The sequence below is a fragment of the Aethalodelphis obliquidens genome, unplaced genomic scaffold (assembly GCF_003676395.1).
Source record: "Aethalodelphis obliquidens isolate GAN/ISIS:26980383/991018 unplaced genomic scaffold, ASM367639v1 scaffold89, whole genome shotgun sequence".
Taxonomy (NCBI): domain Eukaryota; kingdom Metazoa; phylum Chordata; class Mammalia; order Artiodactyla; family Delphinidae; genus Aethalodelphis; species Aethalodelphis obliquidens.
Genome location: NW_020838033.1, coordinates 4,186,327 through 4,200,017, shown reverse-complemented (window position 1 = coordinate 4,200,017; position 13,691 = coordinate 4,186,327). Strand labels below are relative to the sequence as shown.

The 13,691-nt window shown below is 58.1% G+C and overlaps 1 protein-coding gene across 1 annotated transcript; it reads right to left on the bottom strand.

Moving 5' to 3' along the window:
• Positions 1-133: 133 nt before the first annotated feature.
• On the bottom strand, positions 134-8,846 carry PPP1R1B (protein phosphatase 1 regulatory inhibitor subunit 1B). The gene is made up of 7 exons (XM_027094587.1): positions 8,290-8,846; positions 6,592-6,652; positions 6,284-6,306; positions 5,753-5,828; positions 2,426-2,623; positions 1,022-1,141; positions 134-931 (listed from the first exon to the last, which is right to left on the bottom strand). The coding sequence occupies exons 1-7, from the start codon at positions 8,368-8,370 to the stop codon at positions 882-884; spliced, it is 609 nt and encodes a 202-aa protein (XP_026950388.1). The 5' UTR covers positions 8,371-8,846; the 3' UTR covers positions 134-881.
• Between the last annotated feature and the right edge of the window lie 4,845 nt (positions 8,847-13,691).

The following is a 13,691-nucleotide window of genomic DNA, read 5'->3' as shown; positions in this document are numbered from 1 at the left end:
CAGCAGTCAAGGCTCCAAACTAGAGGACTGGACACTAGGGTCGAGGACCTGACCCTTGGATGACCACCACAGGGTAACAGGGAAACCTGTTACCTCCTCCCTCTCCTTTCCCCCTGAAAGAGAAGTCTCAGCAGTTATTTACAAAGATTTATTACAGCATGGGAGCGGTTCAGTCCTGGAGTCAGGGAAGGAGGGAAGGGGGCAGAGCAGCTGGAGGACAAGGAGAGCCTGGCTCCCCCACCATGTGCCCCCCTAAGGACTTATACTAGGCGGCATTCCTGGCATCAAAGCACAAACAAGATGCAACAAAGCAGCCTCTGCCAGTCCATCTTCCAGGCACCCAGGCTGGGGAGCAGTTGATAAGGGGAAGATTTCCAAAATGTTGAGGCTGTGGAAAGGATGCCTGAATCCTGGGCCCTGGTAGAAGCCAGTGAGAGGGGTGGTGACTTGGAATTCCCCAGGGGATGGAGAAGGATCTGTGGGCACTTAAAGTTCTCAGTACCCTCTTTCCCCAGATCTTAGGGTCCTGCCCTGTGGGTTTCCTGTGCCCAGGGGAGAGGGTCTGGGGAGTAGACTTGTGAAGGATGAACCTTTGTCCCCCATTTACTGGATTTCCCAATGCAAGCGCTCTCACATCCCACCACCCACTGGGTGAATGGGGGAATGACTGGCAGGGGTAGGCATCAGGCAGCAAGTGCCCAGGGACTCTGGGCATCAGCCAAATGTGGGCAGACAAGCAAACACAGACCAGCCCTAGTCTTCTAAGTCAGAAGCCGCAGCCCTAGCAAGTGAGGGGAAGGGTACAAAATAGGGTGGGGACAGAGTGGGTTTCTGGGGAACAGCAATGCCCTCGCCACTTCTGGGAGATGCAGGGCTGGTGCCTATGTGCCAGGTTCAGGGTGAGCAGGGCGCTGTGGCTCCTCCCCAGGTTCTGCAAGGCAAGCAGAAGGACTTAGGGTCTGGCCACGCCCACCAATATCCCAGCCCCGCCTCCCCAGCCCCACCCACCCCCAAACCTCACCATTTAATGCCGGATCTTCCACTTGGTCCTCAGAGCTTCCGTCTCTCTGGGGCTCATCCAGAGGAGGCGGACGCTCCCAGGGACCCTCCAGACCTTGACCAAAAGTAGTCTTCTGCCCAGCTGGGGACGGGAAAGAAGGGATAAAAGCACAGGCTCTGAGTATCCATCTGGCTGTCCTGGAACAGGAGCCGAGTCTCTCAGCTGGCTCCTTCAGAGGGTATCGTGGTATAGTGAAGAGAGCACTGGACTAAGACAGCTCTTGCAATGACTAGCCATATGACTTAGATAGGTCCGTTGTTACCTCTTTGAAGGGGATGGTAAGAGGGAAATTGTGTAGACTGCCTTACATAAGATAATAGTTCATACCCTGCAGCCCAGCGCCGGCACTTAGGAGCTGCTCCAAGACTGGTGCCAATGGATATTGCTCCTTGGTCATCCTGTCACTTGACCCACTGCCCTGCTGCTTTCCTAAGGGAAGTCTCCTCTCACCTCCTCTTCACCTGTTCCAGCTGGAGATTTTGCTCCCATGACCGTTGCCCCCGCTGCCAAGGCAGAGAGGAGGCCCACGCCATTTTTGGGGGAGGTGCAAGGGATGGACACGTCAAGCAGGAGTGGTTGGTTAGTTTTCATCTGCATAAATAATGGCACCAAAACGTTTAAGGTGCACTGGGAGGGATAGATGTGGATGGCCTGGGCCTAGAAAGAACAGTCCTGGGAGGGCTGAGATCTTCCTGCCTAGGAATTCTCTGGGCCTTGGGACTCCCTGTGGAGATTTGGGGATCTGAGGTCTCTAGCTCTGAGGCCTTCTGTGTAGGTTTCATGCCCCTCCCTGGCCCCTCTCTTCCCAGGCAGCTGGGGTTGGAGCTGCAGCCAACGCAGTTGGTTCTTGAATCCTACATTCTCCATCTAGACACTAGAGGGCACCCTCTCACCTCCAGCCTAGGAAATAAAAAAGGGGAAAAGAGCCACAGGTTCCTGGAGAGGACTTATCGACCAGCCCTGTGCCCCCCAGCAGAGACCACATCCTGTGTTCAGAAATGCAGGCGATGGGGCACTGGATACTCTTAGCCCACTATCCCCCATCTCCTTGCACCTCCCAACTGCCGTGGATGGGAAGTCCTTTCTTGGGTCTAGCCTCAAACCTCAGGTGGCCTTGCCTTAATTCTTAGGGAAGAGAGGAATTATTGGAGGAAACCTGATTGGGAGAAGGACTGAGTCAAGGATGGGAACAGCCCAGGTGTCAGGTAAGGCTGAGTGCAAGGCATCCTGTGGGATGAGAGAGTGGGGAGGCCCTTTACATGTGTGAGAAAATGTGAACCGGGAGGGGGTGTTCCAGGACACTCAGGGAGGATCCCACATAATCTGTGGTGGTGGAGCCCAGGCTTCACAGCCCGTTCAGCTTACCAGACCCCCTGCCGCCCTTCAGGATTTCAGCCTGGCTGTCCTCGTCCTCCTCCTCTTCTTCGTCCTCCTCCTCCTCGTCCTCCTCTCTTGGGTAGCCCAGCTCCCGCAGCTCCCCCAGCTCATCCTCCTCCTCTGAGGCCTGGTTCTCACCCAGGTTGCTGATGGACTGCAGGTGAGACTCAGCAATGCGCTGCACAGCTGGCACAGGGGGACCGGGAAGGCAGGGCTCAGCCAGGCCCCAGAAGCGGGAGAGGCATGTGGCCCAGTCCCCAGCCTCCTTCCTGTGGGCCTGGGGCGGAGCTAATCCCCCACAGGGGTCTAGTTTAAAAGCTAAAAGCTGCAGGTCAGCCTGCTGAGGGCCAGACCAGGGCAGAAGCAGCAGGGGGTAGCCTCTTGATCACGTCTGTCTCCTAAGCTGTCCAAAGGTGCTGCTCTCCCAGAGGCCGGCACCAGGCAGCTCCTGCCAAGCCGGACAAGACCAGGCGGGTACAGCAGCAGCTTAACAGTCCCTGGCTGGGGAGCTTGTCCACCAGCTACAGCCCCTGGAGAAGGCGCAGGGCCCGTGGGCCAGGCCCTGGGGGATGTGTCCCTTTCAATTTCTAGGGGAGTGCCCAGCCTGCTTAGGGCTCACTGCTACCCCGATCCTGCCCACCACCCCATGCTGAGCTTGGTCCCCACTCCCCGGCACTGCCCCATCGTAGATGCTACTCCACACACCCCTGCCCTAGGCTCTGAGAGGTAGGAACAGTTCTGAGGCTGAGGACATAATAGTCTGCAGCCAGTGAAGTCCGTGCCTGGGGATGCGGCGTGCTCAGACGCGGCCCCCACAATCTTGACCCACATCCCCAAGCTTCATCTCCCTCTGCGGTGACCTAGAAAGCAGTGAACACCACCCACCCCCCCAACGCCACCAAGGCCTGCTGGGATAGGACCTAGCAAGGGAACAGTGTGGGCAGCTGGAGAGAAGTTTCCAAAAGATGGAAAGGAGTAGGGGGTTAGGAGAAAGGGGCCAGGGCTGGGGGACTCTGGGAGAACGACAGGGGTTGAGGGGACCCTGGGAGGAGTGGCTGGGACAGAGGCAGCAGGGGGGCCAGGAGCTGGTGGGATTTTAGAGCATTTGGGTCACTAAAGTCAAGGCCCAGAGACCAGGTGCTGACGAGCTGGGCCCTGCAGTTGCTGCAGCTCCTCCTTGCTCCGCAGGCAGCCCCTCCCCTCAGAAAGCCCAGAGGGGGCAGATCCAGGCTGGAAACCTCCAGTGTAGGGAGCAGGGCACCGCTCTCCTGCCAACTCAGGGCCAGGCACAGAGGGTGCATTGTGCCTGCCCGCTGCCCTGCCTTGCCCCGAGCTCCACCCGGTGCCTCCTGCTGGCTCTGGGCAAGCTACCCAGGCAATAAAAGTGCGATAAATTACCCCACCCTGTCCTTGGGGAAAGTTTCACCTTGAGCCAAGTGTGAGAGCTCGGCCTTGGAGAACCCCCTCAAGCCAAGACTCAGTGTCCACCCTTCCTTGGGGGCCCTGAGCTTCTCCACCTACAAGTCCCCCACCCTGCCAGATGCTTTCCCTGCCCAGAAAGGAGCCAAAGCCTATAACACAGTGCCCTGCAGGTTCAGAAGGGTCCTCTGAGCATTGGGGAAGGGAGGAAGGGAGGAGAGGAGGTGGCAGCTCGAGCAGCCGGGGGTGGAGAGTTCAGTTCTTCAGTTCGTGAGCCACAGCATCAACAATAGGTGTGCGCAGCCCTGTGCTGGCGCCCCGTGAGCCTCCGCGTGCCTCGCCTGCCTCGTGCCTCGCAGGGCTCTCTGGGGTCTCCCCCTCATCCTCCCAACTGTCTCCTAATCCCTCTGTCTCCAGCTCTGGGAACCTGAGTTCCCCCGACCCAAGTGGCCCTTTTTAAGCTCCAAGGTCCCCAGCACAGCCCCCGCACCCTCTCCTGGCCCCTTTCCACTGCCCTGCCTCTCCCCACTCAGACACTCCTTAAGTTGCAGCCCAAAGGGGCCACGGGGGCGGGGGCACATTTCTGGCATCTTTTTCACCCCAGCCCTCTGCCCCTCGCTCACAATCAAGAGTCCAAGGGTGATTCTTCCCTCTCACATGCACTTGCCCCCAGCCTAGCCCAGGTTGGGGAGGGGAGAGATTTCTCATATTCTCTCCTGGGAAGATGCCACCTCCTCCCTCATGCCTGCTTCAGGGGCTGGCCTTCCCCACATCCCTACAGGTAGGAAGGCCTTCCAAAAGCTGAACCCACTGCCTGCTTGCTGCCCCTGCCTCGTCCTGTCCTTGAGGAAGAGAAAGGGCTCCTTGCCCTTCTGGCCTCTCCTCCCAGTCTCTCTGCTCCCAACCTTGGCCGGCAGGCTGACAGGTGCACCTGTTGACTTGGCTGGTCACTGGGAACTCATTAAACCCACCCTGGAGGGAGCTCTCCGCACACCCTTCTGGTTCCCTCCCTCCCAGCCTCCGTGGGAGGTGGGGCTGGCCAGGCAGGAAGAGCCTCAGGTGGGAGCTGAGGTGGGTGTAGGAAGGCATCCTAAGGCTTAGTTAGGAGGAGACCCTCCTCACACCCCCACCTGTGCCACCTTCTCCTCCAGGTGTATCTCCCCCAGCTCCCCCCCGGAAGCCAAGTCTCCAGGCCGGCCCTGAAGCCCCCTGTGATTTCACACCAGCTTCCCTTTGCACACCTTCCTCCCTCTCCCTGGAATGCCCCTCCATGCCTGGCCTGCCTGTTGAATTCTCATTCAGCCTTCCCATCCAAGCTTAAACACCCTCTCCTCTGTAACTCTCCCTGACCCTTTGAGGTGAAAGGCCCCAGGAGGGCTGAGGCCAAATCTTACTCTTATTTTTGCCCAGCACCCACCAGGGGGGCCTGGCATACACTAGGTGTTTGATAAGTGAGTGCTATAGGAATGACTTGCCTTTTGGTATAGAAAGGAGAAGCAGGAACATCGGTGTGCAGACCTGTGCAAACGGCACGGGAATGGGAGAGGAGAGCAAGGGGTGCAGCCCAAAGAAGGTGCCCTTCGGGGAGAAGGAGGGGGAGGTGGTCCAGTGCATGCTTGCAAAGGAGGTGCAGAGCCGATGCCTACTTGTTACGTACCTCTTTTCTCTCAACCCCACAACCTAATTTTAAGACCCATGCCACCCTTTTCAGCCCCTGGACTCCTTCCTTTTACAAGGCCAAATTAAGAAAGAATTGGTCTCTAAGTAGGGCTTGGGGTGGGTACACAAGACTATCCGTCCCCACCAACAAAAGCTCAACATGTCACACACACACCCAATGTCAGCCCAGTTGCAGGGGTCAAGGGGACAGCCCAACTGATGGGTGGGAGACAGTACCTTTCAGCGAGGGGGGTGTGTAGGCACAGGGGTTGGGTCTCTTCGACTTGAGGTGGTGCCCCTCTCCTGAGGCTCTCTGCTGGGGAAGTACCAGGTTAAATGGGCTTACAGAGGCCCCTGTCCTTCACCCTCCCTCCATTCCATCCCACCAAGGCAACCCAGGCAGACTGGGCTAGCCTCTGTTCTCAGGTCCAGGCCCAGGCGCTGCTGCCCCTCGGGTCCTGCACCTCCTGCACCGAGGCTGAGGCTAACTGGTGGCTTTGGGAGGGGCTCCATAGACACGGCCTGGCTCAGATGAGGACCCTGCGTTCTGGAGGCCCAGCCTGAGTCTGAGCAGAGGAAAGACAAGGGCAGAGGAAAGACAAGGGCAGGGTGTGGGTGGCACCCTGGCACCAGGCACTCTCACCGAGGTGCCAATTGATATGCTAATGTCCTCCTGGGTGGCACTGTGTGTTAGCTGGGAAGTAATCCCCTCCAGCCCATCACAAAGGGCCCTGGCATCCCTCCTTCCAGCTGCCCCTGGAAACTCACCTGGTGGGGTGAGGCCTCCTCCTCTGAGGGAGGCCACCAGTGAACCGAGCCAGGAAGAAGAGAGAAGAGGGAGAGAGAGAAGAGAGAAAGAATCTGAATTACTTTCCCCAAAGGCTCAGTCTCTGTGCCCTTTCCCTCCTGGTGTTGGGAGGTGCCTGGTCAATAAATGAACCCAATGGAGTTGGGCTCCCAGACCTTAACCCCCCCATCTTCTGCTCAGTCTCCTACTCATGGGACTTTGGCAGGGGCCCCAAGAAGGCATCAGGGTTAGGATGAGGCCAGGACTAGGGGGCAGGGTAGGGGCCCACCTGGCGAGGAGTGCTCTGAGAGCCGGAACAGCATGGCAGGAGTTGGTCTCCTGCGCCGGATCTAAGAAGATAGAGAAAGAGATGGGGAGGAGGTGGGGCAGGACAGACACCTGCAGCCCACTCCCCACCCCCTACCCAGGCAGCAGGGAACAAACAGTGCTTTGGAGTCCCCAGGGAACCTTTGAATCAAAGCCTGTCAGAGCTGTAAGGAACTCCATAGCTCACCCAACCCCCTCATTTTACCAAGGTGAAACCCAAGGCTCTTAGAGGTTCAGCAAAGAGCTCAAAGTCACACAGCATGCCAAGGCAGGGAAGGGACAAGAAAAATGCATCACTGGCTCCCAGCTGACGCCCATCCCACTCCATGGCTACTCCAGAACTGCCACCTCCCTTTCTGTCTTCCCCTACCAAGGCCCTTCCTCTCTCATTTTTGAAGACATTAGACCTCAGGACCTGAAGCTGGCTGTGGAAGATGCCCCATGGGCCATGGCACCCACATGGCCCTGCCTACCTAAGGTCAGCTCAAGGGCTCCAGGGAAAGTGGGTCCAGTTGCAGAGGGAGGCTGAGCCTGGTACTGCAGGCACCTCCAACCTCACACTGAGGCTCAGGTGTGGGTCTGACCCTCAGACCCACAGGGGCCTGGGTGTGGTCTCTGGGGGCCTGGCTCTGGGTCCCAGAACTCTTCACCCAGTCCTCATAAAAAACAAAAAGTTGCCCTCCTTGGTACATGAGCCAAGCTGCACCGGGGGGTGGGGGGCGCACTGAGCACTCCTAGTGACTCCCCCGCCTTCCCCCCAGCTTGGCAATCAGACCAACTGTCAGTTAATTAGGTCCCCTCTGAGCTCCAGGGAAATGCACAAAGAGAACCAGGTGAATTAAGCTGAAACTGCCACCTCCCTCTGCCAAGCTCCCAACACTGCCCTCCAGACCAAAAGCTGCTTGGGCCGGGGACCCAACCCGCCCCCATGGCCGCCTAGCTCTCCTCAAAATGACTTGGCTCCACTCTCACTGCACTGTGGGGGGCCAGCTGCATCTCAGCAACAAGTGAATGGCTAAGTTGCGGGGTGGGGGGCAGAACCCTCTTCTCTCCCTCCATCACATCCCACCCCCCACCCCCACCTCAAGCCGTTGGAGGCCTCCAGTCCCCAGAAAGGCTGTCCAGAGAACTCAGTTGTCGGTGGGAGGACTTCTGGCTTCTGTGATGACTGGTCATCATCCCCCCCACCCTTGTTGCCATGTTGTGGCTCTGTCTAGAGGTCAGAACAAGGTTCTGGCGACCCCAGCCCAGGCACACAGGGTGGAACTAGACAGAAAGCCAGAGCGTGGGGCAGCTGGGCGGAGGCCTGCTCTGTGTAATAGGTCAGTGTACCATGTTTCTCACATCTGAGCGGCACCAGTGGTCCGCGTGGGAGTTTGGGAAGGAGGACACTGTGCAGGGTCCGGAGGACCGTCTGCCCTCCCTGGGGCCGCCTGGGATTCTCCCGCCCCGGGATCAGGACCGAGGCCCCGGGGGAAAAAGTTGCACGAGTCTCCAGCGAACTTCACGCGCTGCCCCACGTCCCCGCCGCGTCCGAGGCGGGCCCGGGACTCCTTCGCCCCCGTCTCCCAGGCCAGTTCAGACCCCGGAGCGCAGAGGAGCCTGGGTGTTTAGCGGGGGTGAGGGGGGCGCCGCCGGGGCTGGGGCGCAGCCCCCTTACCATCTCCACCTGGCGGGGGTCGAGCTGGCTGGGGGGCGCGGGCACGGAGAACTGGATCTTCTTGCGGTCCTTGGGGTCCATGGCGGGCGGGTGGTCGGTGGGCGGGGCGCGCGCCGCGGGGTCCGGGGCTGCGGTCCAGGCGCGCTGCTCAGGGCGCCGCGGCGACAGCGGGCCGAGTGCGGCGGGGAGGAGCAGGAGGGCTGTTCACGCACAGATAAAAATACCGCGCCGGCGAGGGGAGGGGGCGCGGGGGCGGGGGGCGGCCGCCTGCTCGCCTACCCCGCCGGGCTCCGGGGCTCGCCCGTGCCTCGGTGCCTTCGCGCCCGCACCCCGGGCTCCCCGGCTCGCGGGTCTGGGTCCCTGTCGCTCCCCTCCTTCCCTCGCTCTCTCTCAGTGTCTCTCCGCCCTTCCTCTATCTCCCTTGCTCCCTCTCCGCATGTCTGTCTCTGTCTCTGCCTCTGCCTCGCTCCGTCTCTCCGGGTCTCACCCTCCGGCCCCAGCCTTGGGGTGCCCAGCCCGTCCCCTCAGCCTGGGACTGGCGCCCGGGAGCTTGGTGGGAGGACTCAGGAGACAGGGGCCAATGAGCGCCGAGGAGCGTGTTCTCCCGGGGCCTGGAGGAGGGCGGGGAGTGTGAGCCAGGACGCGGGGAGCGGGCTGGGGGCCCCCCGCCGTCTCCCCAGAACTTGAAGCTGCATTATTGATGGAGTCCAGCAGGGAGGATAATGCGGGCAGGCCGAGGGGAGAGCAGCAGCGGGGACTCTGGCTTTAACCCCTTCCTGGCGTGGATGCTTGGAGTTTCACGGGGAGGCCTGTGAGGTCGTGGAGAGAATACCACCAGCCTGCCACGCTGTGAATGGGGGTGTCCTAGAAAGCGAGTGAGCGTGGAGCGGGTTGTGCGTGGGGGGACACGTGTCAGTCATCATGGCAGGGAGTGTGTGAAAGTGAGTGCCAGGGGCCCTGTAGTGCCTATAGCTAGGGAGTGTGTGTGTGGGGGGGGGGGGGGGGGTGTCGGTGTGGTGAGAGTGTGTGCGAGTCTATGTGAGTAAGTGTGTCAGAGTGTCAAGGATGCGGGTGTGAGTGGCAGGGTGTGGGAAGACTGTGTGTGTGCGGGGGAGGGGGTGAGGTGGGGGAGGATGTCAGAGGCTGTCAAGGTGATGGGCAGGCTGTGCCAGCTTGCGGGGGGTGGGGGTGGGGGTGGGGGGGTGGGTACTATATCCACAGCTCCAGCCTGTACAGTAGAAGGGGATGAGGCTGTGATCCTGGGAGCACTCCCGTGGGGGGCGGGGAATGTGTCCCTGCCGTGAAATATCCTGGATTCAAGTGCCTCCCCAGATCTAACGTGGGGGAGACAGAACCAGCCTGGGGGAGATAGATTTGGGGGTGTTGGGGGGCCAGCCTGTACCAGTACACGTGCCATCACGTGTGTGAGTTTGGTGCAGGAATAGAGCAGGGGGTAGAGGTGTGTGTGTGCTCGTTTCTGAGGTGTGAACCTCTCTCTCTCTGCAGAGGCGTTTGTGTGTGTCTCTGGAGGGGAGAAAGGGGAGGAGATGGCCCTGTGGTTTGGAGTGTCCCTGTTTATCTGTCCAGGTCCTGGGTATCTTTGCAGGAACCGGTGTTTCCCTCTGTGGACCTAGGGGCGAGGGACTGAACGCCCTTCTGCGGTGACGAGAGGGTGTGTGTGTAGACGTGTACATAGGCATGTGTCTTCTTGGGGCTCTGTTTGTGTTGGCTCTCTTTTCTCCTGGTCACCCTCGGGCCTGGAACAGTCAGGCGTCCCCCTCCCCCCACCCAGCAACTTTTCCACTCCCAGCCCCAGTGTGCTGGGTCCTTGGCAGAGCGAGAAGGAGCAAGAGGCCAGAGGAGTCTTGTGAAAATGGGGTCAGGGGCACAATGCAGTGCCCCAGAGTCAGCGCCCACTCTGGGGGTGAGGAGAGGGTAGCAGGAGGGCAGAGCTTTGCCCATGGGCACTGGAAGCCCTGGCTGCTCAGTGCCACTCCCCCCAACCCCCAGGCCTGGCTCAAGTCCCGCTGTGTTTGTTGACTTTTATGCTTGTGGGGAAACAGCCAGATGCCAGGTTGCTGGCCCAGGGGTGTGGGCATCTCTGGCAGCCCCTGGCTTGGCCCAGACCCCTCCTTCAGCTGGGTTACGGTGGGGGGCGGTAACGACCAATTTGGCAGCGTACATGAGGAGGTCCTGGGAGTCGGAAGGGGCACAGGAAAGGCATGGCTCAGGCAGTAACCTGAGTGGCCACTGGACTAAGATGAGGCTGAAAGGCCTGTGGCTTCCAGTGCTGGGGAGGTGGGAAGGTCCTGGTTGGGATGAAGGGGACAGAGGACAGCTGGATGGGTAATAAGAGGACAGGGACAAGGAGGCATCACTACAAGTGGAACCTCACAGCCCATCCGAGCTGAGAGGGCCTTGGGGAACACAGCGGCTGAGGCTCCTTTGACCAGGGAGGCTTGTTCATAGAGCTTCTGCCAAAAGGATTGGAGCTCTGGGTGGCCCTGAATCAGGAAAAGTTCCCCTGACCCAGGCTGGGGCAGCTGGGAACGGAGACTCTCCTCTCTTGGCTAAGCTTGGAAGATGGGGTCTTCAGGGATAGAGGGGAGGGTCTTTGCCCTCTTCCCCCAACCTTTGTTTGCCCAGGCACCCACAGCTCTGGCTGCTAAACCCTGGAGCCAAGAGGGACGGGGGAACCTCACTGACAGAGGAACGGTCACAAGGGACAGACAGGAAGGAGGAGGAAGGGAAGGAAGGATGACAGAGACAGGAGGTGAGAGAAAGAGAGGAGGGGGAGGTAGGAAACATCGGAAAGAAAGAGCGAGAAAACACATGTGAGAGATGGAGAGACAAAGGGGGAGAGAGAAAGCCTCACGACAGAGAGAGGCAGGAGACAGAGATGGAGAGAGAGTAAAAATAGCTCAGCATTAAGATAATTGCAGCTCACAGCTCTGCCCTCCGTTAGGAATTAAATGAGGTTTTATTACTTTGATTTTTCTCTCCTGGATCCTACGCGACTTCTCAAGAACTTGGGGAAAAGTTTTTCAGGTGGGCGGCCAGGTGGCGGGGGCTGCGTGGGTGACAGAGGAGGAAGGGAAAGGGACTTCTGGGGGGAGGGAGGTGTGGGCAGGGGCAAGGAGTGGGGAGGGGCTGGTGAGGATGGAGGAGCCCAGCAGGGGCTGGGGGAGGTGGCCAGCGTCAGGCCCATCCCAGAGGGGTTGAGAAGCAAGGGGCCAGGGTGACCTCCATTTTCTCTGACTTAGAATTAATCATATGCAAATGAGATGTAAAAATAATATGCCACTCCTCGGTTATTATTCTTGAGTTAGAAACACAGGCGTTTGGGTCCAAGGAACAAATTCAAGACCTTGTTTGACTTAACTCCCATTGAACTATGGGTCTTTCTGCTTGGACTGACAAAGTTTGTCACAGTGTCTATTAATGTACAGTAGGTCTGAGCACACTATTTTGAGCACACCGTTTCTCCTCACATCATTGCCTCTTGCCTGCCACATTGTCCGGCATACAGGAGGCACTACATTCACCTTCTCTGGAAGTGTGAAGCCTTTGTTCTCTTTTGGGGAGGTAGGGAAAGAGTTCAATCGTGAATTTTCCCTCCTTTCTTCCAAGCAAGGTATAGTCTAGTGGACAACATAAACTGGGTAGATTGGACAGACCTGGGTAGGAATCTTAGCTCTGTAACTTACTGTGTGACCTTAGACAAATTCTTAGCCTCACCGTGCCTCAGGTTCCTCGTGTCTCAAAGCTCACCTTACATGGTACCTGTGACGATTCGAAAAAGTGAAACTAATGAAGTCCCCAGCCCAGTGCAGGGCTCCCCGGTCAGTATTCAATAAAGGTTCCAGCTTCTCTAGAGCGCCAGGAGTGCAGTTCCGAAAACAGCCAGAAGGTGGCGGAGTCGGCCAGAGTTTGGGCTGCTGCGCTGCTGGCACTGCGTGTCTGTAGCTGGCCATCACAACCCTGACCTTGGCACCACGGAGCTGAGTCAAGCTGGCTGTGTTGGCATGTGGCAGCTGGAAGGGAGGCCCCCGGAAGCCCCTGGAAGCAACCTTAGAGAAGCCAGGGAGCATTAGCTGGGCTCTCTGGGGCATCTTTCCCTGCCACTGCTGGTGGGGGGCGGGCGGGGGGGCGGGATGGAGAGCGGGAGGGAGAGACTGGGGATTCCAAGGCCCGCCTTTGGGAAAACCCGTGGACACCGAGAGAAGAGGGCAAAGGCACCCTCAGTAGGGACACTGGTGACACCAGGACAGGTGGGCAATCATCTAAGACACTCATTGACACACATTCATTCATTCATCCATCATTCAACCCTTTGCCCATTCAGTAAATTCACATTGGGTGCTTTTTTAAAAATCAACTCTATTGAGTTAGAGTTTATATACAATGTATATACCAATGTATATACCAATGTATATACTTGGTACAATGTACCAAGTTTAAATATAAATTTCTATGAAACATTTCCATACAACATGTGACCACTATCAATATAGATATAGAACGTTCTCATCACCCCCAAATGTTCTTTTGCCCCATCCAAGTCAATCTCCCTTCCCCCCTCACTGGGAGTATCATAACTCTTAGCACACTATTTTGAGACATGTCCTACCCACTATCTGTCTTTGCATCATCACCTGCCTGCCATAGTGCCCAGAATACAGTCGCACTACATGCTGTAGAGGGGATGGATTGAGGAATGAATGAATAGATAAATACATGAGTCATAGAAATCGGCAACGCGTGACGTATATGGAGCATTTACTCTGTGCTGGACACGGGGCTAGGCCTTTTATATGTATTGTCTCATTTAATCCTCGTTAGATTCACTCTGTTTTATAGTTGGGGCAAATGAGGCTCAGAACTTCTGCCCAGAGCCTGCGTTCAAAGGCAAACCGTCTGACTTCAGAGTTAAGTACAAGATCGCTTGCATACACAGAACTGGGCTTCTCTCTTGCTCAGAATTGGACCGGGTTTCTCTCTCAGCCCAGTTTGGACCAACCTGGGTGGGAAGCAAAAATCAATGTGCGGAGGCTGCCCTCTGGTGGCAGACGTGAGTACAGCGGTATCTGTTCCCTCTGGCGCCCCCAGGTGGGATTCTGTTGAGAAGAATGAGCAGGCCGGCAGCCCACGGCGGGGGCAGCCTCAGCCCCGGGCACCTGGAGACCCCCTGCTCTGGCCACTGCCTGGTGCCCCCCGAGGTGCCAGCTGAGGCTGCCCCCGAAGAACGCCAGCTGCCGGAGCCTGCCGCCTCCCACCCCCTCCACCAGCCTCACACACACTCCAATCCCGGTCCAGTCGGCTGCTTCCATTCCCTGAAGAAGAGGCCCTAAAGTTAAAACAGCTGTTAATTTATAAACCAATTTTTCCGTGACTGCTTAATA

Coding starts and splice junctions, on each gene's coding strand:
- PPP1R1B (XM_027094587.1), bottom strand. CDS start 8,370: ATGGACCCCAAGGACCGCAAGAAGATCCAGTTCTCCGTGCCCGCGCCC. Junction 1,142..2,425: donor GAAGGGCGGCAGGGGGTCTG/GTAAGCTGAACG, acceptor TCCCGTCCCCAG/CTGGGCAGAAGACTACTTTT. Junction 932..1,021: donor GGAAGATCCGGCATTAAATG/GTGAGGTTTGGG, acceptor CTTGCCTTGCAG/AACCTGGGGAGGAGCCACAG.